Source organism: Strix uralensis, chromosome Z, assembly GCF_047716275.1.
Source record: "Strix uralensis isolate ZFMK-TIS-50842 chromosome Z, bStrUra1, whole genome shotgun sequence".
In the NCBI taxonomy this organism is placed as follows: domain Eukaryota; kingdom Metazoa; phylum Chordata; class Aves; order Strigiformes; family Strigidae; genus Strix; species Strix uralensis.
Genome location: NC_134012.1, coordinates 34,567,751 through 34,592,928, shown reverse-complemented (window position 1 = coordinate 34,592,928; position 25,178 = coordinate 34,567,751). Strand labels below are relative to the sequence as shown.

Here is a 25,178-nt window from a genome sequence, read left to right as displayed (position 1 = left end):
TCAGGGAGGTTTCACTATGGTTTTGGGAAGGGTAAGGGATAGGTTTTGAAATAACAAAATAATAAATACCATAAACTGGCATGTGTAAGGCAGTTACCCTACACACCTGAGTGTAGGTGTTCCATTAAAAAATGCAGTAAAGATTACGTGGCTGTTGAAGGAGCAGATGATTTGGTGATGTTCTTGGGAGTTCATAAGTGTCTAGGGAGGTTCCGAAGACATGCGTTTCTTCACTGTTTGGCTTGTCTGGTATGAAAGGAATGTAGTTTCTGTTTTGCGCCAGTTAGGGGATTATTATTCATTCTCAGATTTGAAAGCAATAGTTTAAAATTAGTTTATTGATCATACGGGAGTTGGGTCACCTAACAATATTTATGCAAAAACAGTAGAAATAAATATCTTTAGTTGACAAAATGATGTGTCTTGGGACGGGCTTCTAAGCTAATGTCACTGTTCCATTGTTATTCTATTGCAGATATGGCTTCTCCTACAATGAAGAAACCTGAAAAGCCTTTGTTTAGTCCTACTTCTCCCCAGGATTCTTCACCAAGACTGAGCACTTTTCCCCAGCATCACCACCCAGGAATCCCAGGAGTTGCACACAGTGGTGAGGTTTATGGAGGAGGAAGAAATACCTCCCTATTAATTTGATCTGTTCTTCTTTCCTACAGTCAGATTGTGATGCATCTTTGCAGACTTAGAGACCTAATCCCATTTATAATACCGATGAGAGTAGAAATGGAAGAGGTTGGGGTATCCTTGCAGGAATGCTCATTAAACTCAGTTCAGGTAGTCTGAATGCTACAAGTCACTGGAAAGGATTAACCAGTGAATAAAATAAGTTGTAAGCTGCATGAAGAAACTGACAGGAAAAATCCTCCCTGTCTTTCCTCCTTCCAATTCTTTTTTATTTCTCTTGCTATGACTATGCCAGCACTGGCAGAATTTAATACACAAGAGAAGTCACAACCACGTTCCCTATGTGACACAATGAAATAAGTACCAGTGCTTCTTTTGAATGCTCTATCTAAAAGAAGTAGAGTCCTGATAAATATTTTTCAACATCTGTTTTCTGGAATCCATAGTAAATCCATAGTAAAACTTCACTTAAAGTTTGAAGGAGAGACTTGAAATATGACAGAATGCATGTTATCTTGGGGGTTTATCAGGAATGACAGGAAAATTCCAGCATCGTGGTCTGCTTAATGTTAGAGGTGAGAGTGACCCTGATTCTTCAGATGAAGGTGGTCCTTGGAAGTCTCCCCTCAGCAACTTATCATGTCTTCTTATAAACTGCATATAAAGGGATTAATTTCTTGAACAGAGCTGGGCAACTAGAGGAGTAAAACAGATTTGAGGACTCTTCTTTTCTTTAACATGCAGTTATGCTTTGAGAAGCTTCTGTTTGGTGATTTCTCCATGATTTCAAGTTCCTCTCTTTCAATTAATGTGTAAGGACTATTTTCCCCTTAACATCCACTTATTTTGTATTACAAAAGTGAGCCTGGACTCATTCTGGTCTCTGTAAGGTTTCCACTATCAGCAAATACTCAAGCACGTTAGAGATGATGGGTGAAATGGAAGGGATAGATTTCTGCTCACTTGTGGTTTTTTGCACAGCTCCCACATGTCAGAGCAGTAACTGTTTTAGGATTAAACTGAACTGGTGGGACTGTGATTAAAATGAGCCTGTCACAAAAGCTTCCACAATTATTTTTAGCCCTAAACTTATGTGTAGATCTTTATATTTTCTGTAGGGTAAAATTTTTAGATATATGTATTTGAGTGACAGTCACAACCTAATTTGTAGATGAACTTCATAGGAAACTTGCTAGCAAACACAATTTCTGTGTGGCCTGTTCTATTATGTCAGTGAGCAATGGTTTTGAGATTTGCAAGGTTTTAATTACCAAATACAGCAATTTTATAACATTCCTACTGTTGTTTTTTCTTTGGCAAACTATGAATTGGTCCTAGCTCAAAAATAGCAAGTTGTTTAAAGATTAAGGTGAAAAAAAACAAAGATATGAGAGGTGGTCCAGAAGAGCAGTGTTGGTGTTCTTGTGCTGACACAGTATAGAACCATAAGCAGTTTATAAAACACCTTGCTTATACAGACCTGGTTTTGTACCCTCCCACTAATGAAAATGAAAACACTGTTGTCTTTTCCTTATTTCCACTGAACCAGGTACCTCCTTTTTAATATGTTGCCAAGTAGATGCCCCCTAGATGTGTAGTAACGGTGGAAAGCAGGCTGTTGTGCAGTGTGATAGAAGAACCTTCTCCACTTCCAGCCGGACGACTGGGCAGCAGCAGGACATGCTGTACATTCCCTTCACTGTGAAAACATTGCTGGTTGTTTAGATGTTACCTATAGTCTGTAGATAGTGTGTATTTGTAGGGGCTGGGAAGAAAGAGAATGCAAAGAAAAATATGTATAGGGTAGATGTTTTTTTGTTTGTCAGAAATATTTTTATTGGATGGATTGGTTTCCCAGGCCCTGAAGTTGAATGTTCATTAGCATTTTCACAAAGGTCAGCTAATATTCATGGCATTATTGATGAGTAGTTATTACCCCATCACCACATGAGGCAGGTAGAGTGCAATGCAGTGAGAAATTGCCGTTTCTTAGGACTTGGTGACTTTGCTCTCCTCTGTTGGAGTCCTGTGGATAAAAGTGTAGGTTTTATTTATTGAGTAAAATATTTGGTTTGTTTAATTGTGCTCCAGATGGGAAAACTGTATAACTGAAATGTCTTTTATGCTGGGGAAAGATCACTGTTTAAAGAAAATAAGGAAAAAATATGATGGCATAACCCACAAAACCAAAACAAGATACAATATTTATGAATTTGAAACAGCAGCACTTTCCATTGCCTGGGATGATGTAAGGGGAGGACGTGTAAATTTTTCTGTAAAGATGCCATGAAGCAGGAGTGCAGTGTACTGATTTATAACTGACTTTTTATTTTTCTTGCTATAACACAGAGGTGAAGAATTTTAGAAGAAACAAGATGCGAAGTAATTTTAATTTTATTTTATCTTCTCCAGTCATCTCAACTAGAACTCCACCTCCACCTTCACCATTGCCATTTCCAGCACAAGCTATTCTTCCTCCTGCCCCATCTAGCTACTTCTCTCATCCAACAATCAGATATCCTCCTCACCTGAATCCTCAGGATACTCTGAAGAATTATGTACCTTCTTATGACCCGTCCAGCCCGCAGACTAGCCAGGTACTGTAAAACAATGCGAACCCTCCAAAAGAAATCCTGTGAGGAATATGTATCTTCTAGGGTGTCTAGACTGTTATCTCACTAGTTCTGGTCTCAGAGCAAACTGGGACCTGGCATATAAGTGATCCAGCAACTTTTCCTGTTCAGCATGGTTGAATGAAGGGCACAGGTTAGTCATATCCACTCCCTGTTCCTCTGTCAAGCATAAGAAAAATACTTGTACTGAATGACCCAGCAGCAATAAGAGGGGAGGTCCTAGTGCTGCACCCCTCCTGCAGGCTGGGCACCTCTGTGGCTGTGCAGGACTGCCAAGACGAAGCTCCTGCTGTGGGATGGAGCAAGGAGTGCGCCAATATGTACATGTACCTGCATGCACACTCATGGACATATAGGTATATTTATAGACTGACAATGAAAATAAACTCTGGCAAGGTAATGCTTGCTGTGTTTTGTAGGCACCTGACGTTTCTTTGCACAGATGCAAAGACATTACTTTAGTGAGCACAGCACAGACCCACAAAATTTTTTTTCTTCCTTTTGTAGAGAACAGGCAGTAACAGATGAGTTCCTGGCTGCTACACTGATTCACACATGTGTCTGATATGGGAAATTAACATGGTTTTCATTAGTGAAGTAATCTGCGAAGGACTGTGTGCAAAACTGCTTTCCATGACAGCATCAGCGCATAGCGTTAGCGTGTGATCTGCAGTATAGGATAAACTGCAGTTGAGACTTGGTCTGTCAATACTTGGAATATTTCCAGTGTCAGTGTAATGTAATCTTTGCTGCTCAGGCTGTTATTTATTTTTCATGCCTCGTCTGAAAGGCTCCTGTGAAGTCCTGTAGTTTGTGCTTTAGCATGTTTTTTGGAAAAGCCTTGGGAATGTAAACTGAAGAGACAATGGTCAGATTTTCCTGCTCCTAGGAATTAGATTCCTTTGGAAGGACCATCTTATCAAGGATGAAGGGATTGCTGTGACAGCATTTTGTTTTGGACTTTGTTTTGTTTTGTTTTTCACCAATAATGACAGGCCTTTCAGCATGCATTTCAGGCACAACAGCAGTAGAACATGAGACTGAAACAAACTTTCTATGTTGAATAACAGATACAGCTCCTCTTGATCATAAGGTCATTGTGGCTATTGTCCCCATGGGCTAATGCTCTGGTCCAGCTGCATGACTTTCTACATATTCTAAAAAAAAAAAAAAAAAGTGGGTCCATAAAATCAAAATTTACTTTGGAGGGAGAAATCCTAACTATGTGATTTTTGTTGGTTACAGTATTAAAGCAACTTAAAAAATGAAAATGGAGCATGTCGACTTTAGAATACAAATTGCTATCTGCACATGGATTAAAAGTCTTTTAGTTGCATATAGCATTTTTGCTGACACTCAACTAGGAATGTTGCATGCAGGACCTGATTTTAATTTGTGTAAAATTTCCATGAATAACAAAGTTGAATTAAGACATTCATTAAAAGTCCTTAATGTTAATTCAGTGTGGAAAATCTTAGAGTTTTGTTGGATTTTCTTTTTTTAAACCAATGTCTTAATTAGGTACTATTAAGGGAAAAATTATGCAAATTAAAATCAGGCCCTTACTGTTAGGCATTTCTTTAATTATTCAGTGCTTGTTTTACTTACATTTTGATTTCTTATATATTAAAAGAGCAGATTAGGTGATAATCTCTCTGGATTTTTCAGTGTTCTGTTTTGGATCGTCGCTGAAAAAATGCAACATCTAAATGAAGTATCTGACTTTCTTTCAGACAGTTAACAAATGTGGTGTTTTGTGATTTTAACATTGGGGAGTATATTAATTGAGGAGGAGAAGCGCTTTCAACTCTTTGCCCAACAAGTGCTTTCAACTCTTTGCCCTTACTTTCTTCCCTTATCTGCAGTTGAAAGATTAATCTTCAGACCTTAAAAGATAAAATTTTACTCTGCTGGGGTTTTTTTGAGTAGTAGCAAACTGAAGACACTTTCTATTCTTGTGTTGTGGCACCACAGGGAATAACAGACCAAACTTGCCTTAACTTACTACTTTCATCACCTTTCATAACCTTTACATTAGGGTAATGTTTTTCATTTCATTTGATGTTTGATTTAGTTCCTGAGAAGAGGGGACGGGGTTAAACAATACCAAGTATGAGTTTCCAGCCGTCAACTATTCTCTGCAATTTATTATCATTAATCATTATTGTTAGTGGAATCTCTTTTCAATGTAATTCTTTAAAGTTCACCTCTGAGATATGCTGTACATTAGAGCAGTTGCATGCCCAGTCAAAATATCTCTAAATAGAACAGTTAAGTAATGGCTGTACATAAAGTAAAACAGCAAGAATAATTTTTTCTTAGGAAAAGAAGAAGCAGCTGTCTGTGAAGTTTCAGTGACAAAAGGGAATTGTTCTGATACAATGGCATGCTTTGAGCCAAACCAGTTTTTCTTTTCTAAATAAAACACAAATTTTTATTCAAACAAATTTAATTATTATAAAATGCAAAACTGCATCAGTAGGAATACCACATCAAATTTAATTACACTTTCCCACCTCAAAACATACTAATTTGGATTTCAAAAGCAGAACTATGATGATAGTTTTAATTTCAGCTTTAGAAATAGAAAGGATGGATACCCTGACAGCATTTACCTAAAATGAACTGTTCCTCCCCAACATCTTTCAGTAATACGCTAATTTAGATTGTTACGACAAGCAACTGAGATGCCTTGTACTCCCCACAGCAATTTTGAGATTAATTACATTACTGCTGCACTGATTATAGTGAGACAGTCATGCTATTCAACAGAATACTTTAAGTAAAATTAGTTTAAAGATATAGAGTTCCCATAGGTTTCCACGGTGGGAAGCAGTGGGCAATTTTCTTGACATAATGTTAAATACTCCAAATTATGTGTGATGTACAGTCAGGAAGTTCAAACAGGCCCTTTGGCTGCAGTGAAAAGTGATTCAACAATGGATGATCCTAAACAAAAGACAGCCATGGCTGTCAGTTTCATGCATATCTGCTTTTTATCCCCTGTTCAATCTGAAGAATAAATAAACAAATGTACTGAACAGAAATGGACTTTATTAGATATAGAGCTGGCCTTGCCTCCAACTAGTAGTCTGAAAAGTTTCCAAGGTTATGAGAACTGCTGTACTTTCCACTAATTAATTCTGCTCAGCCCTTTTTATTATACTTATTTCAGCTTCTTAGATAGGCATACATGTTAGTGGATGAGTTTGTGTGCTTGCATATGTATCTGTATTATGATGGGGTGCTGGTCTCTCCACAGTTAAAATTATACCGGTTACTCACTGTAAGTTTCAGCAAAAACTAGTCGACTGGTATGTGTCTAATCCACCTACAGTGTTTATCCATCTACAGTGTATTGAGGTTTTCAAAGCTAGCATATAGTTTGAACATATATTTCCTTTCTGAATGATTCCAGATGGGTCAGTCTTTTAATCTTGGAAAATTTTACCTCCTCTGTGTATATGTACACACGTGCACGCACACACAAATCTGTACACACTTGAAATATATTAATAATTAAGAGTGTATGAATCAATATATCCATATCAAAATCAGACTTCCAATAAGCCTGAACAAATCACCAAGCACATCACCACTTGTGTGACTGAAACTCCAAACTTAATGCCCTGTTGAGTTAAATGGAATAATTTCCTGATTAAGGTGTGAATCACAGAAGAAGGGTCAGCAAGTGTGATGAAGGAAACGATGGTAAAGCAAACAGTTAAGGTGAATCCTGCTGAAGAACATCCTGGCATCAGTGAGAAATATTTTTCTGACTGAACCAAGTAAACAGAAGTAGACAATCTTGCAAGCCCTTTGAGTTTGGATTATGAAGGGTACCTGTAAACAGGTAAATTTAAATCAAATTTTGTGATATTTTTGATGAAATATGCAGTTTTCAGTGGCATGGTAAAACTGCGTCCAGTTTGGGGGAGTTAAGTATTGGACCCTTTTCCTCTTATAATAAATGTCTTATACTGCAACATACTACAGTCCAAGTGAACCACTGTCCACATATTGACTAAAATTCCTGGGGCTGTTAAAAAGTACCTTGTTGCAATGTGGGCTAGTTTGCAACTTTATCTTTTTAATGGCTTTATCTTTATCTGAAGACAGAAATATCTGAACTGCCTGAGAAGAGCTGCTTCTGGAAGCTGGTGAGGCCACTCATTTTCCTCTCATAATTGATTGGGGTATTCAATTTTCTGTTCAATGAAAGATAGGTACACTCTTCAGGAATGCCAGGCAGATGCTTTGTCGTTCTTCAATACAAGTCATTGCTAATTAGCAATGAGGAGGGAATCTTGTGAGGCTCTGTTTGGGCTGGTCAAAAGGTTTTCTGTTGGTTCCTGGGAGAATATTAGCAGAATAAGCCAATACAAGCAATATATGTGCATGTGGTTTCTTTGGTATAGCTAGCACCCTTATTTGTTGACATTTAGTAGTTTTCAGCTTCTTGGGAAAGTCTTTCCTTGTAATTATTAAGAAATTATTCAAGATTAAATGTGGCAATGTGCTGTTTTTAATTGTAATTGGGAGGCAGAGAAAGAGTACTAGCTTAACTGTACCTACTGACAAGGCATTTCAAAATTTAATTGCAGTTGTAAATGATTACTTTGTATTTAGTTTTCTCATTTTTAGTTTATTAAATGCATGGTTATGTCTCCAGAGTGCATGAAATACAATTTAACCCAAAGATATCTTATGAACATTTATCTACCAAAAGATTTCCTTTCCCATGCTTGTATGACATGAACTTAACCTGTTGTTAAGTACAAGGAAAGGTGGGTATTTTCTATGAAGTAGAACTTGTTGACAAATAATTTATATTTTGTGAGCTCACAAGTAAAATCGTGATTCCAGATGGAGGACTCTTCACCTAGAAAGTCTTATGATATCTGTGTCTGAACATGGGTTGCTGAAGCTCTGCAGTTGCTCTCAGTTCAGCAGCATTACAGCAAGAGAAAAATGCTTTCTCAAATGGATGAAACTCAGAGCTTCATAGATCAAAGTCAACACCCTGATTTCTCTCAGAAAGTAGTACAGAAGTGATGTTGTCAGACAAGAACTGGCAACAACATGTTTTTTCTAAAGCTAATTCCTCAAGTAAATGGGTAGCTGCATGTTACACCACCTGAAGCTTCTGTGTGGCATCTCCCAGTGAGGTCTGTGTAAGGTGTGTTGTAGCAGTAAGTTACTCAGGTTGCAAGGGTATGGAAACTAATGAGATTCATCCTTATGAAAAGTGGTAAGGGGCACTATAAAAAGACAAAGTACATTTATGTTGCTACCAGAGTGTCCATTAGCAGAAAGGAAATCTGTATAGACTTGCTTTTTGTTAAACAAATGCTTTCACAGAATCATAGAATCATTCAGGTTGGAAAAGACCCTTGGGATCATCAAGTCCAACCATCAGCCCTACTCTACAAACTTCTCCCCTACACCATATCCCCCAACATCATATCCAAATGACCCTTAAACACATCCAGGGATGGTGACTCCACCACCTCCCTGGGCAGCCTATTCCACTGTCTGACCACTCTTTCTGTGAAAAATTTTTCCTAATGTGCAGTCTGAACCTCCCCTGTTGGAGTTTAAAGCCATTCCCTCTTGTTCTGTCACAAATCACCTGTGAGAAGAGACCAGCACCAACCTCTCTACAATGTCCTTTCAGGTAGCTGTAGAGAGTGATGAGGTCTCCCCTCAGCCTTCTGTTCCTCAAACTAAACAGTCCCAGCTCCTTCAATCGCTCTTCATAGGATTTGTTCTCCAGGCCCTTCACCAGCTTCGTTGTCCTCCTCTTCACTTGTTCCAGCACCTCGATATCTCTCTCATATTGAGGTGCCCAAAACTGGACACAATACTCCAGGTGTGGCCTCACCAGTGCAGAGTACAGAGGGACTACCACGTCCCTACTTCTGCTGGTCACACTATTTCTAAAACAAGCCAAGATGCCGTTGGCTTTCTTGGCCACCTGGGCACACTGCCGGCTCATGTTCAGTTGGTTGTCAATTAGAATCCCCAGATCTTTTTCCTCCAGCCACACCTCCCCAAGCCTGTAGCGATACATGGTGTTGTTGTGGCCCAAGTGCAGGACCTGGCACTTGGCCTTGTTGAAGCTCATCCCATTAACGTTGGCCCACCGATCCAATCTATCCAAGTCTCTCTGTAGAGCCTCCCTATCTTCATGAAGATCGACACTCCCGCTTAACTTGGTGTCATCTGCGAACTTACTGATGATACACTCTATGTCCTTATCAAGATCATCAATAAAGATGTTGAGCAGAAATGGTCCCAACACGGAGCCCTGAAGAACATCACTTGTGCCTGGCCACCAGCTGGATTTAGCTCCATTGACCACCACTCTCTGGGACCATCCATCCAGCCAGTGCTTGACCCAGCAGACCGTTCGCTCATCCAGGCCATGGGCAGCCAGTTTTTCTATGAGAATTCTATGGGGAACTGCGTCAAATGCTTTTTGAAAATCCAGGTAGATAATATCCACAACTTTTCCCTTGTCCAATAGTTGGGTCATTTTGTCATAGAAGGAGATCAGGTTTGTCAGGCAGGACCTTTCATAAGCCCATGCTGACTAGGCCTGATCCCCTGGTTGTCCATTATATGACTTCTAATGGCACTCGAGATGACCTGCTACATGACCTTCCCTTGTACCAAGGTCAGACTGACAGGTCTATAGTTTCCTGGATCATCCTTTCTGCCTTTCTTGTAGATGGGTGTCACATTTGCCACCCTCCAGTCCAATGGGACCTCCCCAGTTAGCCACGATTTCAGGTAAATCATGGAAAGCGGCTTGGCGAGCACATCTGCCAACTCTTTCAGCACCCTTGGGTGTAACCCATCTGGTCCCACAGACTTGTGTGCATCCAAGTGATGTAGCAGGTCTCTGACCACTTCCTATTTATGGAACCCAAGAGGTTCAACCTGAGGAGAAACTGCCCTACAGTACCTCCTACAGTCTCACTGGCAGTGCACTAATAATACCATTTCCTTGTGTTTAGCAGAGTCTGAAAGGCACTGTGTTATATTACTCATGTAATAACTTGGGGACGTGTCTTCTGCACATGTGATGAAACTGCCTCCTGTAACACTGAGCTGTCTCCAGCAGGAGACTAACATGGCCATTGGAGATTTACAGGTGATGTAGCATTAGGGTACTCTAGGCAGAAGCTCTACTGAGGTAAAAGGTTGGACTAGCATTGTATAATAAAAAAAAAAAAAAAAAAAGAGGGAGGGAATTAGAAAAATGGAATGCTTCTTCCAGTTTCTTTAAGATTTTCTGAAACATCCATCACCCTCTGTGGATATCACAAAACACAATGTCATGGTCTCAAAGACAAAACCTATCAGCTATGATCTCGAGGTTCATAGATGTGTCTAGTAGACAACTGTTAAAAGAAGGTATTTGGTATGTGAGCAGGGGATCAAAATTTGCAGAACTGGATCTTCTACAGCTTCATCAACAAAACTATTTCAGTCAATGTTCTCAAAACTACACTGCTGTAGGGTTTTGCGGTGATATTCTTCACCATAGTATCTGAACTTTGCCATTACAAGGCATTAGAACTGTTGAGAAGAAATGGGTGACAGAGTATTTTCAAACACATTGAATTCAATTTGATTAAACACTCATTGCTTGATCACCTGGCTATAATAAAGTAACGTTCTTGGGAAACACAACATTTCTATTGAAAAATCTGTGTTTTGAGATGTAAATATATTGTTCTGCAAGTATAGTGGTTAGCTGGAATATCGTAATTTTTATTAAGCTCTGAAACTTCTCTCTGAAACACTTAACATTGTATTGTATGTAGATATACCTAGGACATACACATGATTAAGATGATTTCTGGCCTTTGTTGATTATTTGTTTGAAGATGCTTTGTATTTAAGATTCCAATGAAAATTGGAATTATTTTATTTGGAATTTGGGAATATAATTACAATTATTTTAAAAAATGAAACTGCAAATTTAAACATAAAAGAAATTTTATTATTTAAGCAACATCATAATTTATGTGAATTGTTTAATATGTATGTCAAATTTCTGTTATGTTTGGATATCTCATCTGGAGACGTTAGTGTTGCCATTTAGCTATAGCATCAGAAAGATTTTTTTAATTTGGAAGTAGTGAGCTATATGACAAAACACTGTCCTAAAATGTAACTAAGGTGTAAATGTGCTGATATTTGGGCATATAAGTGAACAAAAGCCTGAGAGGAGGTTGATTAATTACTGATTATAAATATGTTAGTAAAGTACCAGCAGGGAAAACAAGTACAGTGAATCCTGATTTAAAGAAAGTCCATATTCATAACTATTACAAGTTTCTGTTCCAATTTCAGATCTAAGGATCAGCTGAAAGTGAACGTAGTGCACACAATCAGATATTAACAGTCTGACAATCTGAGTCAGTTATATTACAGCTATGACAGTGAATACAACTCATCTGTGGCTTCATGCACATGAATGGATTAATCTGTGGCAATTCAAGATGGTGTGAATTGAAAGGCTGGTAAATGTAACACAGATCTGAAAATCAAATTAGCCTCCAACCTAACAATAGAAAAATGTATACCTGCATAAATTTGGGCTAAATTTGCCAGACCTTCATTGTGTTTGCTTCTTTCCCTCTCCCATTTTCAAATGCACAGCTTGTTTATCTAACACAGCTGCCTCCATGCAATTTGCTTGAGGTTTATGCCTCAGGCATCATCTTCCTGTGAATCCATCACACAGGCATATTGATGCCCTAGTTGATGGTAACAGTTGATTTTTCACCTGTAATGCATTTGTCTGTAAGAATCTCTTCAGGGAAAATTGGAACTAGAACCTAAAACTTGTTTTAAATAAGGATAAAATTAATTTGTATTAAATGATGTGCTATAAATATTTGCACTTGTAGGTCAGGTGGATACTGTCCAAATAGATATGTAGTTTCCATGCTAAAACATCTTTTGACATAACTGCAAAAGTTAGAAGGAGAACAGGTCACAGAAGCTACTTCTAGCAGCCAGTTTTCAATAAGATTATGAGTTGATGACATCAGAGAGCTATTTCTGACCAGAGGGTTTCCCTCTTCACACTGAAAACTTAGAGCAGGACAGAGGACTTGAGACATCCAAGAGAGCCAGTGTTCTTGACCTTGCTTGTACTGCTATCAACAACCAAGGTACAGAATCTAGACCTTTATTTCAAATTTTTAGTTTTGTGTTTACAAAGATAACCACAGAAGTGTGAAGTGAGTATAAACCAATGCAGCAATGTCAGTGTCAGTCTGAAGACAGGTCTAAGCAATAACTCTGAGACAAGTACGTGATCTGTTTATGTAGGACTACTTTATGATCTTAAGCTGCAAACTAATAATGATAACATATATCAGTTTTGTTAACTGCTTCACTGTTCACTGCATGCAAGAAATACGAGTATGGACATTTCAGGAAAGTTTCTTATGAGTGGCATTCAGGTAACAGAATTTGGAAGAGTGTGTGACTGCTTTTCATAAACTCTGTTTTCAAATGTAGTACACCTAAGAAAAACACAAGTTTTAAGAAAATTTAATGGGTACCATTTCCCATGACATGTCTGTCAAAGGGAGGACCATAGGTCACATCTGAAAGACAGATAGAATTGTTGAAGAAGAAATATATGTAAAAGTCCCAGTAGGTATGTTCTTACCTGCAAGTGATGTTAGTTAAAAATTTAAATACAGGAAACTTTCAGTATGGGGGAAAAAGTTAGGTTCTTAGACATGGTACGCCAACATGTGTCTTGTGTATACTTATCCCTTCTTGTGTTATCTTGTTTGCTGAGCAATAACATCTGAACAGTTATTGAAATATGCAGTATTTGACATTACTACAAAATTTTAAAACTAATGTATGTCACAAATGTGAAAACAGAGGTAAAGTACTTGAAGAAGGAAAAGAATAGATGTTAGAAATTACAAAAATTAAAGAGGAATAAATCATAACGTGTAGTCAGAAGATACTTGGGAAAATGTGACAATATGCAATAAAATAGTTAAGAGGTAGGTAACTAGGTTATAACTACATTTGAAATCTAATGTGCAGTCAGAATCTAAAATGTTGGAACCATAAGAATTAAACCTACTAAAGTAACGAGCTTTCCCTTTTCTCACTTAAGAGATTTTATTTTTCTGTCTAGAGGTTGCAGACCTCAGTTTTATTGTATTGTGTCTGCACTCAGTTTTACGTGTAGGACAGATATGGTACTATGCCTACCATTTAAGTAGATATTAAAAAAAAAAAGAAAATAAATAGAAATGTAGGCACTTGGTGTGAGGATCACAAACCACATCCACTAAAATCACTAGCTAATTCCCCATGGATTTCAGCAAGGACAAGATTTCACCCTCAATTTGGGTGAAGTGGGGTGATGTACCGCACTGCTGTTATGTATCGCACAGGGAAAAGCATGGTTTACATGAAAATGTGGTATAAGTATATTCTTTGTCTTATAACTCAGCAAGGAAAGGGTTTGCTCATTTGGACCATATACACAAGGGCTAAGCTCGAGTCCATGTAAGCCATTGCATTCTTGTTGACCGGGATCACTAGGGAACGGTAGAAGGTGATACATTGATGTAAATCATCCTGGTCTCCAGCTGTGTCCTTCTTTCATTTGAGTCTGGCTTTGGAGACAGAGCTGCTTTCAGAAGCTGATGACATTGGCTGTTTTAATCCATAAACTCCCTGGAATCTTCTTTCTTAGTTCTTAATAAAAGTTGCTCATTCTGGTAAGGGATTCTCAGTTATTTTTTCTGATATGTTAGCACACCACATGAGCTAAGGCTCCTCAGGTAGCCCTGTGGTCACAGGTCAGTGACTCCACCAAGGAGCTACCAGACACAACTGGGAGATGGTAGTCCCTCCAGCAGGCTGCCAGGGCAGGAGAGGGGACTTACCTCCCCAAAACATACTGAAAATCCAGTTCAACATAGCAAGCAGGTCTTACTGACAAGAATTTCTGTGTTTTAGAGAAAAGTCTATCATAAGGCCCACATATATCACTGACAGTTTTCCCCACAAATTCTTCAAACTGTGTCATGGCTCCCTTACCTACAACAGAGACTATTTTATTGCAACATAGAGATGTCTCAAGTTGAACTCTGTACAACTCACAGTTATCAAGTGGGGATACTTGCCTCTATTTTGGAGTATCTTGGGTCTTTTTTATGGGGAATTTATTTTAAGTAACTCTTGGAGATTTTCTGAATTTATGTTAGTCAAAATTTTCATTTTGTTTTAAGGCAGGTGAAGTCAGATTTCTGGTTGCCAAGACACCTGGTTTTAGAGGCTGGCAGGCATTTAAAATAGAGTCCACAAAATAAGATTCCCTAAACCACTACTACGATAGGTCTCAAAAAAAGTGGACTTACTCTGACACATACTTAATATATGACTGTTTGCTGTAATATAAAGATATTATATGTATTCTTCAGGAAAGACCTCTGTAATTACTGAGTGAATTCCCCATTGGTCATGTAAGCATGTAAGCAGATGCTCAGTAAACTTTTAGGCCACATTATTCTCTAGAAATTGTCTTGTATATATTCTGCCACATCTTATTTTTGTTGCAAGTACACATAATAAGGGACATCCATCTGACTGTTAAGTTTCACCTAGTGAATAAAACTTAATGTGGCATGCCAGTTATTTGGGGAAATTGTCTTATTTGTGAACATATTGTCATTCCTTTGAATCCATGCTGCTTTCTTATTTTGAAGCTACTTTGACATCTGACACATATTCCTGTTACTAAAATCCTAGTAGTAACATCTCAGCTTATGCAACTAGCAACATGGATGAAAAAGTGGTAAATAGTACCCAATTTCTATGTTTTCAAGATTGTGGGATTCCATGGCTCTTGTCTCCACCCCTGCTCCAACACCCCACAAACATACAGTTATGTTTAGGGGGTGACTTTTCTTCATTTAGAGGGGTAGTTTGTTGGCCACTTCTCATTAGGGTACATCTTTACTGTTATTTTTCATTGTAAGGCTTGTGATTTTAGAAAGGGAAACAGTCTGCTAACTGCCCAATGTTCCTAGGAATGCAAGGTCGGTCTCCATTTGCACTTGTATTTTCTAGTGTTTCTTCTAGCTTAATTTTAGATGTCCTAAAGATCAAGACTCTCCCTTGGGGGCATTTGCAAAGTCAAGTAGATCATACTGCCAGGAAGTTTCTCCTGCTATTAATTTTAAATTTCCTCCTTCTTGATTTCAGCCCATTACCCCGGGTTTATACTTCCTGTATGTTCTAAATAATTCCTTCCTCTTCAGTGTGTTTATACTCTGCACATACTTGTAGTAAATGTCTCAGTCCAGTTATTATTTCATTACCATAGTCATGTTTACCTCTTTTAACCTTTCCTTATATCAGTTGAATCCGGTCCTTTACCACTCCATTTCTTTACTCTGAGTTATCTCAAATTTCACAAGATCCTTCTGATAATAAGATTCCCAGTATTTTTTATTTTGTGTGGCTGTATTTTAAAAGACCTGTTATTCACAGAACATACAATCAATTTAAGACAAAAGTTATCAGCCACTGTTGAAAAAAATATTTTTTTCAACTAATTTTTACGTCAAGTTATTTACCATTGGAGTATTTACAGTCATGCAAAAAGTCCAAGGTATGTTTAGGCTTTAGATAAACATATACATTTACCAGTGAACATTACAAAATTCAGATGTGCCTATATGGAGAAAGCAGCATATTACCTTGATGACCTGTACCCTAAAGTCATATGCAGACTGCCTCTTTTATCTGTGAAAGGAGTGTCTTTGTTTATTATGCTCTTGACTTGCAAAGTTCCCATTATTAAACACTTCTGTGTTTTTGATAGACAGCTTTTGGCCAGATGTTATGACATATGCATTATTGTGCATCATATCCTAACCCTCTCTCCCACTCCCAAACACGTGAATTATTAGTTGGCCTTCCAGTATGCGTAATCTCTGTGGACAACTGTGGTCAAGTCTTGGTTATGCTCCAAGCCAGAGCGGTATGGCATGTAAAAACAGAGCTCTTTTGCTCTTTATACTTCCTACATTAGGACCTATGCCTGGTCAGTTTAATCCTGCTATCGTGGGATTTACTGTGGTTTACAGCCACTGCATTAACAGCAAATATATTTTGAAACAATCTGATGTATGCTGCATCCAGAAAGAAAGCAAGCTTACCAAAAAGTACTGCTACTTAAGCATGTATTACCTATCTGAGGAGGGATCTACCTGCTGAAAATACCACATAGATGTTCATAGCTTTGTTAGAACGGCACATTCCAGCACGCAGGTACTATGGTGATAGGCAATCTGGAAAACCCTGAAATAGGTGGGTAGGTTCCTTAAACTCAATGTGTATGTTTCACAAGGCATTCTTTTGGTTTTGTTTTGTAGCCTAACAGCAGTGGTCAAGTAGTAGGGAAAGTGCCTGGCCATTTTACTCCAGTTTTGGCACCCTCTCCCCATCACAGTGCGGTGCGACCTGTGACCCTGACCATGACAGATACTAAACCCATCACTACATCCACTGAAGGTGAGGCATCTTCACCTACAGCAACCAGTAAGTATTTCTTTAGGAAACAAAAAATGTCCATCGAAGATTCTATATGATTTCAAATTGAGGCCAGAAAAAGGCGCCTTTTCCTACTATTTGACCAAGTGAATGCTCATCCTTGTACATGGAGAGCAAACATGATCTGACGGCAAAGCTTTTCCTCACCAAATTTCAACCAATGCATCATGTTACACGAACCAAAGTTTGTGACATGACAACCAAAATGAATGGGAAAAGCCTGCATATTTGACCACTATTCAAGAGAATCTAAGTTCATCTCAGTTTTTCATCTAAGGTGGACATTGTTAAGACATTGAGAAGCACACCCAGGCAGCAAGGTTTTAAAATGACCCGCAGACAGAATTCCAAACAGAGATTGGATAATTTGCTCCTAAAGGAGCTTTCCTACAGAAATCAAGCCTTGTTACATCACAGACTGAATCCGAGCTATGACAATTGCACGTTGATATAGGTTGTGTCGTTTTTAGCAAAAGCAACTGATATCGCAAAAGAAAATTTTAATTCCATGTCATTGCTGCAATGGATGGTAGATCCACTGTTGGTTGTTTTTTGTTTTTTTTTTTTTTTAAAAAATAACAAACCCTAAGTTTAATGTTTTAAGCTCTTTATTACTATATAGGACCACATTATTTATCCTATTATCTTCAATGGAATTGCGGTTTTGGAAATATAAGCAAAGGTGTTACTATGTATAGGATAATTTATTCTCTTCAAATACCCATCTTATGCTTGGTGATGCAGAATGTTGCTTTATAACTACTTTTTGCTTTTCTGTTGTCTTTGAAATTTTATTTGGACTTGAGATGTTACCATTATTTACCAGAGTGATGAAGATTTTTAGGAGACACTTCCAAATATACACTTTGGAAGAAAATTTACCAGTCTTTAAAAATATTTATCTCTTCAGGGTCCATTACATTAAAATGACTTGCTTCAAACCTGTTTAGTATTTGAACTGTGAATCCAGTCCCTAACTTTCAGTCTGTTGTTAATGGAGACCATAAGCTGTATGTTTCTTAGGTGTTATACTATTTAAATCTTTTCAGATTTTAATTTAGAATGTGAAACAGATGAGACTCAGATGCATAGGAGTGGCCGAGATGTAAAGGAGGAAAAGTGGTTATACCTTTATAATAAAAGGACAAACTATTGTTTAAGTATAAACAAATAATTATATGGATAGATTTATGGAAGTATGTTAACTGTTCTTTCAGTATAGCAGAAGTTTTGTTAAAAGGTGGTAGAGTATATCTGTATCCACCCTGATAGTTTGTGTTACAGTTCTTGCACCTTTTAAGAAGAGTTAGTTTTAGCAGCAAACAAGAAGCTGTTGGTCTAAACTTTTGGTCCAGAATAGAAAACTGAGAAAACTGAGTTAATCTATAGTGTCAAGTATTCATTGTTTCATTCTCCTTCCTGTTTGATGTGGTCGTGCCTGGACTAAATAGCTGTCTCAGATGAGGTCAGAGTTTCTAATACAAATTTCAAAAAGAACAAATACAATGTCAGAACTGCTTTAGAATGTTCATTACAGGAAAGTTTACCTAATCTATTCATTGTCCCACTACTAAGGAAAAAATTTGGACTATATTTCAAATTAAGTCAGCACCCAGTTTCTTGTGCAATTCATTGGAACTTGGGTACGTGATTCCCTGTGAACATTAGAACATCTCAGCTTAGATATTTGAAATAAGGCATCCTCATGCTTCTACAGCACTTTGCAAGTAACTTCTTGGCTAAAGATCCAATGTCTGTCACTACAATATGTAAATAATAATAAAAACCACCCTATGTACAAATTTTATTTGAATGTGCCAGTTCTGCATATGAGATAGTGTATAAAATCTACATGTTCAGAGCAGTGCAGTAGTCCATCTGCTTGGTAAAGCCTTTTGAGACTGGATTGGTAACTGTAAGAGCAAAAAAGTGAAGGAACATAGCTTGTTGATGAAGAAAATAGCAAAAAATGAGGGAACATGTCCTTCTGATATATAAATTATATGTGAATACATATAAAGTGTATTATCAGTCAGAACAGACCTTCCACACAGAGTGCTAATGTTAACTTAATGGGAAAATCAAGACTAAATTTTAAGGCATAGTTTTGCTTTTATTTGCAATATCTGATTGATTGGTTCAAAATATATATAAAAACCATATGCCTGGTCAACAAGTTATCATTATTATTCAGTCTGATGAGAATAAATGGGCAAATGATTAGCACTGCTTTTCATTCTGAAGTGCAATAGCAGAATTGTTTTGAATGAGAAAGAACAGCAGGTTTTGATAATATTTGGGGAACCCTGTGGCCTGCACCATAATTTCTTTCTAATATCTGATTAATTTTAGACAGTTTTTCAGTAAAGCCTGTTTACTGTATTCATTTGCTTGTATTTGCTGTGTGACTTTAATACTAGCAGGCCAGTTCAGTAAGTACTCCCATCTACCTCCTCACTGCATCCTTGTGTATGTCTGTTCAATTTTAGTAGTTTTGCTTTGTCTGTCAGCAAGTTTCCAGGTTGTGATGGTGTATGTTGCAGTGCAGATATCTCCACACTGGGAAGTGGAGTAAGACCACCTATCTTATTTCATAAGTGCCACCAAAAGCCATGAGAGGGTAATGGCTTTTAGGGATTACTAAAAGCCATTTAGTAATGGACAGAGACCAGACAGGAATGTGACCTACAGGTGAAGGCTCCATACTCTGTAACTAATTTCAGCATCACCTACCATTCCGTTTCTCCTCAGAAATGGATTTCTTTAATCATCTGTAGAGACAGCAAGAGACTTCCTTAAATTGTCCCCCTGGGAAAATGTTGTTTCATGATGCATAGGGGAGTTAAATATTTAATACTATATTGCACAGTGAAAATTAGCTCCCTTCTCATGAAAATACTAATGAGATTACATCCTGTTTCCAAAGGTCTGTAAAGATTCATTTCATGCCACATAAATAAACTGAACTTTTGATTTCAATTTTTGTTGTTTTACAGTTTTGTGATGGGCCTTCACAACAGTAAGAATAATAAATGTGCACAAATATTTTCTCTCAACATTATAAACTCAGTGGTTTCACTGGTGCCTCAGATTGGTGTAATGCAAATGAGAATCAGGCTCATGATTCCTTCAAATACATACTTTATTTAATCACTTAAAAAAAATACAAATATATTAATCAGAGGGACTTGTACTTAACGAGAGACATCATTATGACTTAGACATGCAGCTTCCATTGAAGTTTATAGGAATTTACATGCCTTTCCAAACTTGGTCCAATTTTTCTTTTGCATTCTATTAAAATTCAAATATAGGAAAAACACAGACACATCCTATATACTGCAAAATCATAACTCTGGATCTCTCATAATTGTACTGTACCTGCACAGGGTAATAGTTATGATAGGTTGGTATTTTTATCAATCTGTTTTGTTCTTCCTTAATCAGCCTACACAGCCTCAGGCACATCCCAAGCCAATCGATATGTGGGACTAAGCCCAAGAGACACATCCTTCCTACACCAGCAACAGGTGGGCAAGTTTCACATAGGTGTAATGATATAGTGAAGCTTTTGCGATATTACCTTCCTACATGCTGACACTGTTATCTTGGATTAGACTGGGATCCTAAGGGCTTCAGTATTAGCCGTCTGAAGATGAAGTTTATTCAGAACAAAACTGGACCCTTTAAGAAACATAACTTTAGCATATGCTTTATTTCTTAGGTTTGTGCCATCTTAAGGAACTTCTAATCATATTTCTTTCAATTATTTTTTTTTCAAGAACTCATTCATGTAATCTTTAATAGGATCTTAGGAAAGAAAATGAGATGTATAAGGAACAAATACTCATTTCAAATTCAGTTAAAAAAATAAGCAAAATTTCCAAAGCAAAAAGTTCAACTTATTATTTTCAACCTATTTTGTTTTTCTTTTTCCTCAGGTATTTAAGCCTACATTTCTTTATTTTAGTTCTAAATATGAGTTATAAAACCAAATTCTGAATGCAACACATCATCATTTCTAGTTTAATAGGTTTAAATTGGTCTGCTGATTTTAAACGTGCTAAAACCACATTTTTGTTCTAGTTTCTTACATCATTTATGTTTCAAGTAGCATTTTAAATTTCACATCTCATTAATGCTGTAAATTTAATGCAAATGAAGTGTTTACCCAAACTGTGAAAATATACAGCTGAGAGTAATGATGGCTTACAAACAAATTAGCTTCAGTCAGTAGCAAGGCCATGCATATACAGAAATGTTACATTGCTAGTAACAGGAATAAATTCAGACTCTTCAGAACTTTAACATATTTTATAATGTGTGTTTGTGTTGCTCCTAGATCTTGACAGTAGAGGACTTTGAAATTAACAGCATGTAAAATGTTATAAGGAAAAAAGCTGACTGTGGCAGTAAGAAAAGGGCTGTTAGATAGTCCTTGGTATTTATTGTACTGTATTTTTTTCTCAGGCTTGGGTTCCTGTCAACACTTGGTACACATGCCTGTTTCAATTTTTAGTAAAACCTACCTGTTCTGTGTTTGCTGAGATATAGCTAAATGTGCTTCTTCTGGAACTCCCTATCCCTACCCACTTCCAGGGCAAGGTGGCAGTATGTCTGTTTTAAAGGTCACCACATGCAGAGTTCAGAGAAAATCATAAAGATGATCATTTATTCAAGATTGTTGATGCTTTGCCAACTTATTTTTTAACCAGTGAGACCTAACTGGAAACATCTGTACACTTTTATGAAAATACCAAATGACAATTAGTGGTTTTGCCAACCATTCATTTTTCAGTAAATTTTCTGGTGCATTGCTTTTTTTTTAACCTCTCAAAGATTGTCGTATTATGAAATGTGTTATAATTACTATAACATGGTTCTTTTTAAAAGATATACAGTATATGTGTATTGTATTTTAAAGCACACGTCTCTTTTTAAACACAGTGCATGTATTTTCTTGATTTCTTGTGAAGTTTTACATAGTATCCTTTGAAAAGTTTCTGACATCCAATTAATTTGGGGATGTGCAGTAAATTTTCTTTTTTCACTACGTATTTTCAGACACAATTTTTACTGCAAATTTGCTACTGCTTAAACGCACTCAACCTTCTTCCAAGTTTATTGAAAGAGTTACAAACTTCTTGTCACATGCCAGAAGGTAGTGGCAGCACGCTTAATTTTCTCTTGGCTGAGTTTATGACATGCAAATCATGTATTGCTTATTTCATGTATCTTCTATATATTTTTGGCATTGTGTAGATGGAATAAATTTGGAGATTTCAGTAGTGTCATAGGAACATAAAAGTGAGAAGGATCTCAAGGGTCATCACAGTCTTTGCTGTTTACATGCACTGTGCCTTATATTCCCTTTCATGGTAAAACATGTGGCCAGATGGCTTAGGGGGAAGGGGAAAATAAATCAGGTCTCACATACATTCCATAAACAGAAAAATTCTTCAATGCCACCGTGTGAAACCAATGTTCTCCCTTCTAAAGTACGTTGCTTCATAGTCTCATTATATTAATTCAAGAGCATGAATTGGTGACCAGTGAGCCACACAGTACATTTAAAAATTGTGTCATGGTTTCATCTTTGCTGTGAATTCTCTATTCTTTTTCTAACTTATGCAGTGGATATGTGTGTATGCTTGCCTGACTGTATTTGGGGGTGAGATGTGTGTGTGGATGCTTACACATACAAATGTGTACAAAATTAGGGGGCAGTATGTACTGCTGAAACCATCTGAAAGGACAGAATACTTTAACAAGAAAGCTTTTTCATATGGATAAATACAAATATATAAGTGCGTATGTATAAATTCCTAATGAATTAGTTACCTTCACTCACTTAAATCCTAAAGGTGTCTCTGAGATGATGGTGCCTTATATGTTTATTACCCAGAAAGTGAGGTAGAGCACTGAGATTGTCTAAACAACTTTAATAGAGCAAAGGTTATCCTTTGGTAAGGCAGAAATGAGATTGATTTAGTATGTCCTTTCATTACTTTACAAAAATTTAAAAGAGACAACTCTTCTTGTGGCAGATTTTAAATGCATTTGGTTTAAAGCAGCCCATGATGAATGAAAAGAAAAATCAAGGGGTACTTGCAATAAAGGCAATCAATCATTTTGTATTAGTGGAGAGAAATTCTACATTAGAAAGCCAATGGTTTTAGTTCCAGAGAGGTCTTTTAAACATTCACCATACCCTGTAATGCACAGTGACCCCTCAGGAATAAATATTGTCACCGGTACATATTTTACTTCATTGGAGGAGTCTTTATGAAGATTTATGCTCTCTGGTTATGAGAAATATTGGCATCTGCTGTTGAGTACTTTTTGTTGTTGTTAAAAAGAACCACTATGTAGCCTGTTTAAATTACAGCAGCCAAAATAAATTTAAAAGTTACACATGTATTTTGCAACATGAGCTTACACGCAGTCTTCTGAAAAAGTGATAGTTTGCTAGAACTTCCAGTAAACAATTTATAGCTCAACCTACCTGGAATACTTACATTTAGATGGGAAAAATTGAATACAGCTTTGAAAGACAGCATATAATAGCACCGATGGGAGCAGTTTATTTGCTTTTATTCATCTGAATACTGTGAAAAATATGTGTTATGTGCATTACTTAGCATGCTACGTTGATAGTTGGGAAGACAAGGTTCTAATGAGGAATTATAACTATGCAGTCCACTTTCTGCTGCAATTGCTGGTGGGTCTTTCTGTTATCTGCCTTGAAATAACAGGTATTTCTATACTGTGACATAAACAGTTACAAAACTTATCTCTTACTTCAGTGGCATCTACAGAGTCACATGTATCGTATAATTTTATTGTCATGTCAGCTGCACCCTAAATATTAGAAATTATTAATGACCACTTAGTTTGCTTTTCTTGATTCAGTATCAGCTTCTGAGAGTTAAGTATTGATAATATAACTGCAGGGAAAGCACCATAGGAAGAGGCAAAGGAAGTGATAAGAGCTAGTACATGAGTGAGAGAGTTTTTCTTAATTTTGCTATTGGTGGTTGGTGAGATTATTTTATGAAGTCAAATCTAGTACTTGGTGCTCATCATCTGTGTTAAGAAGCATCTTAAATGAATTGCATGTAAAAGAAAGTTTGGATAATCTTCATAAATATATGGGAGCACCTTTTTTCCCCCTTCTTTCTCTGATTTGCATCTACTGAAGATTTGGGGTTTCTAAGCTTAGACTAGAGGAAAAAGCAACAAACTGAGGAAACTCAGACAGATTCAATCAAGTGGACACATTCCCTTGCCAGATTCTAGTTGTGTCTCCATTCTATTGGTTAAATAATTTTAATGGAGGGGTCATTAGTTCAGTGACAAAGTCTTAGTGATCAGAATTCTCATGGTTATATGATGGCATTTCTGTAGCCTTTTTGTGTTCTCAGCTTCATGGATTTATTATGATAGACACTTAGAGGCAGGTTGATGTTGTTTCTGGCTATAGAGCTAGAACGTTGCCAGAAAGTAATGAAATTTACCCGTGTAAACAATATAAAAAGATAGATGGATGGATAGATAAACATCTTTATTGCAAATACAGATTAATGGTTTCACAAATAATAGCATTTCTGTTGGAATGAATGAAATAACTGAGAGGTTTTCTTTCTTGGTTATTTATTTAATTTTAATGCAGCTTGAAGCCTTGTATGGGTGACTGTATTTTTAAATAGAAAATATAGATAAATGGGATAGCATTAGAACTTTACTGACTGTGGCAGTATGCTGTGCTAACTAATGCTGACCCAGTTACTAAGGAGAACTCTTCCAGTCTTTGCACTGATTAATAAAATGGCATGGTTTTCACTAGGGCTTGGGACTTCCCTGGTGTGGTGTGTGGTACGCATGATTTTCACGCAGCTTTGACATTTATGAGTAAGACATTTGCCGTGTACATAGTAATAAGAAACACTGCAGGTCTCTAAAATGCAAAATCAGAAAATTGTAGATAGCTTTTTATTTCCTACGTACTTGACTGCCCTGCCTTTTCAGTAGGAAGTTGTTCTTACCAGATGCATCCTTTAGTTACTGAATCACACAGTTCAAAAGGGAGTTCTCTTCATAGTATTCATCATGGAAACTGTAAGCTTAAATGTCCATTGAGCACAGAGTATCTGTTTGCAAAATGTTTTGGGTGGATGTTGCTTTTGCTTTCAGCAGAAGGCTGAAAGAAGAACACAAGTGGACTCTTAAACAGAACTTCTCAGTAAAGCCAGGAAGTAGGTTATCAACACTTAGGCTGTTCTT

At 37.1% G+C, this 25,178-nt stretch overlaps 1 protein-coding gene across 5 annotated transcripts in view; it reads left to right on the top strand.

Annotated features, from left to right (window-relative positions):
• NFIB (nuclear factor I B) overlaps positions 1–25,178 on the top strand; it is a 279,688-nt gene that overhangs the window by 234,598 nt on the left and 19,912 nt on the right. For 2 of the 5 annotated variants that reach the window (XM_074855642.1, XM_074855644.1), the window contains exons 7-10: positions 476–607; positions 3,052–3,236; positions 16,718–16,856; positions 20,343–20,425. In XM_074855642.1, coding sequence (XP_074711743.1) covers positions 476–607; positions 3,052–3,236; positions 16,718–16,856; positions 20,343–20,425 — 539 coding nt within the window. Of the gene's footprint in view, positions 1–475; positions 608–3,051; positions 3,237–16,717; positions 16,884–20,342; positions 20,426–25,178 lie in introns of all 5 variants that reach the window. The other 3 variants (XM_074855641.1, XM_074855643.1, XM_074855645.1) reach the window with 2 other exon arrangements.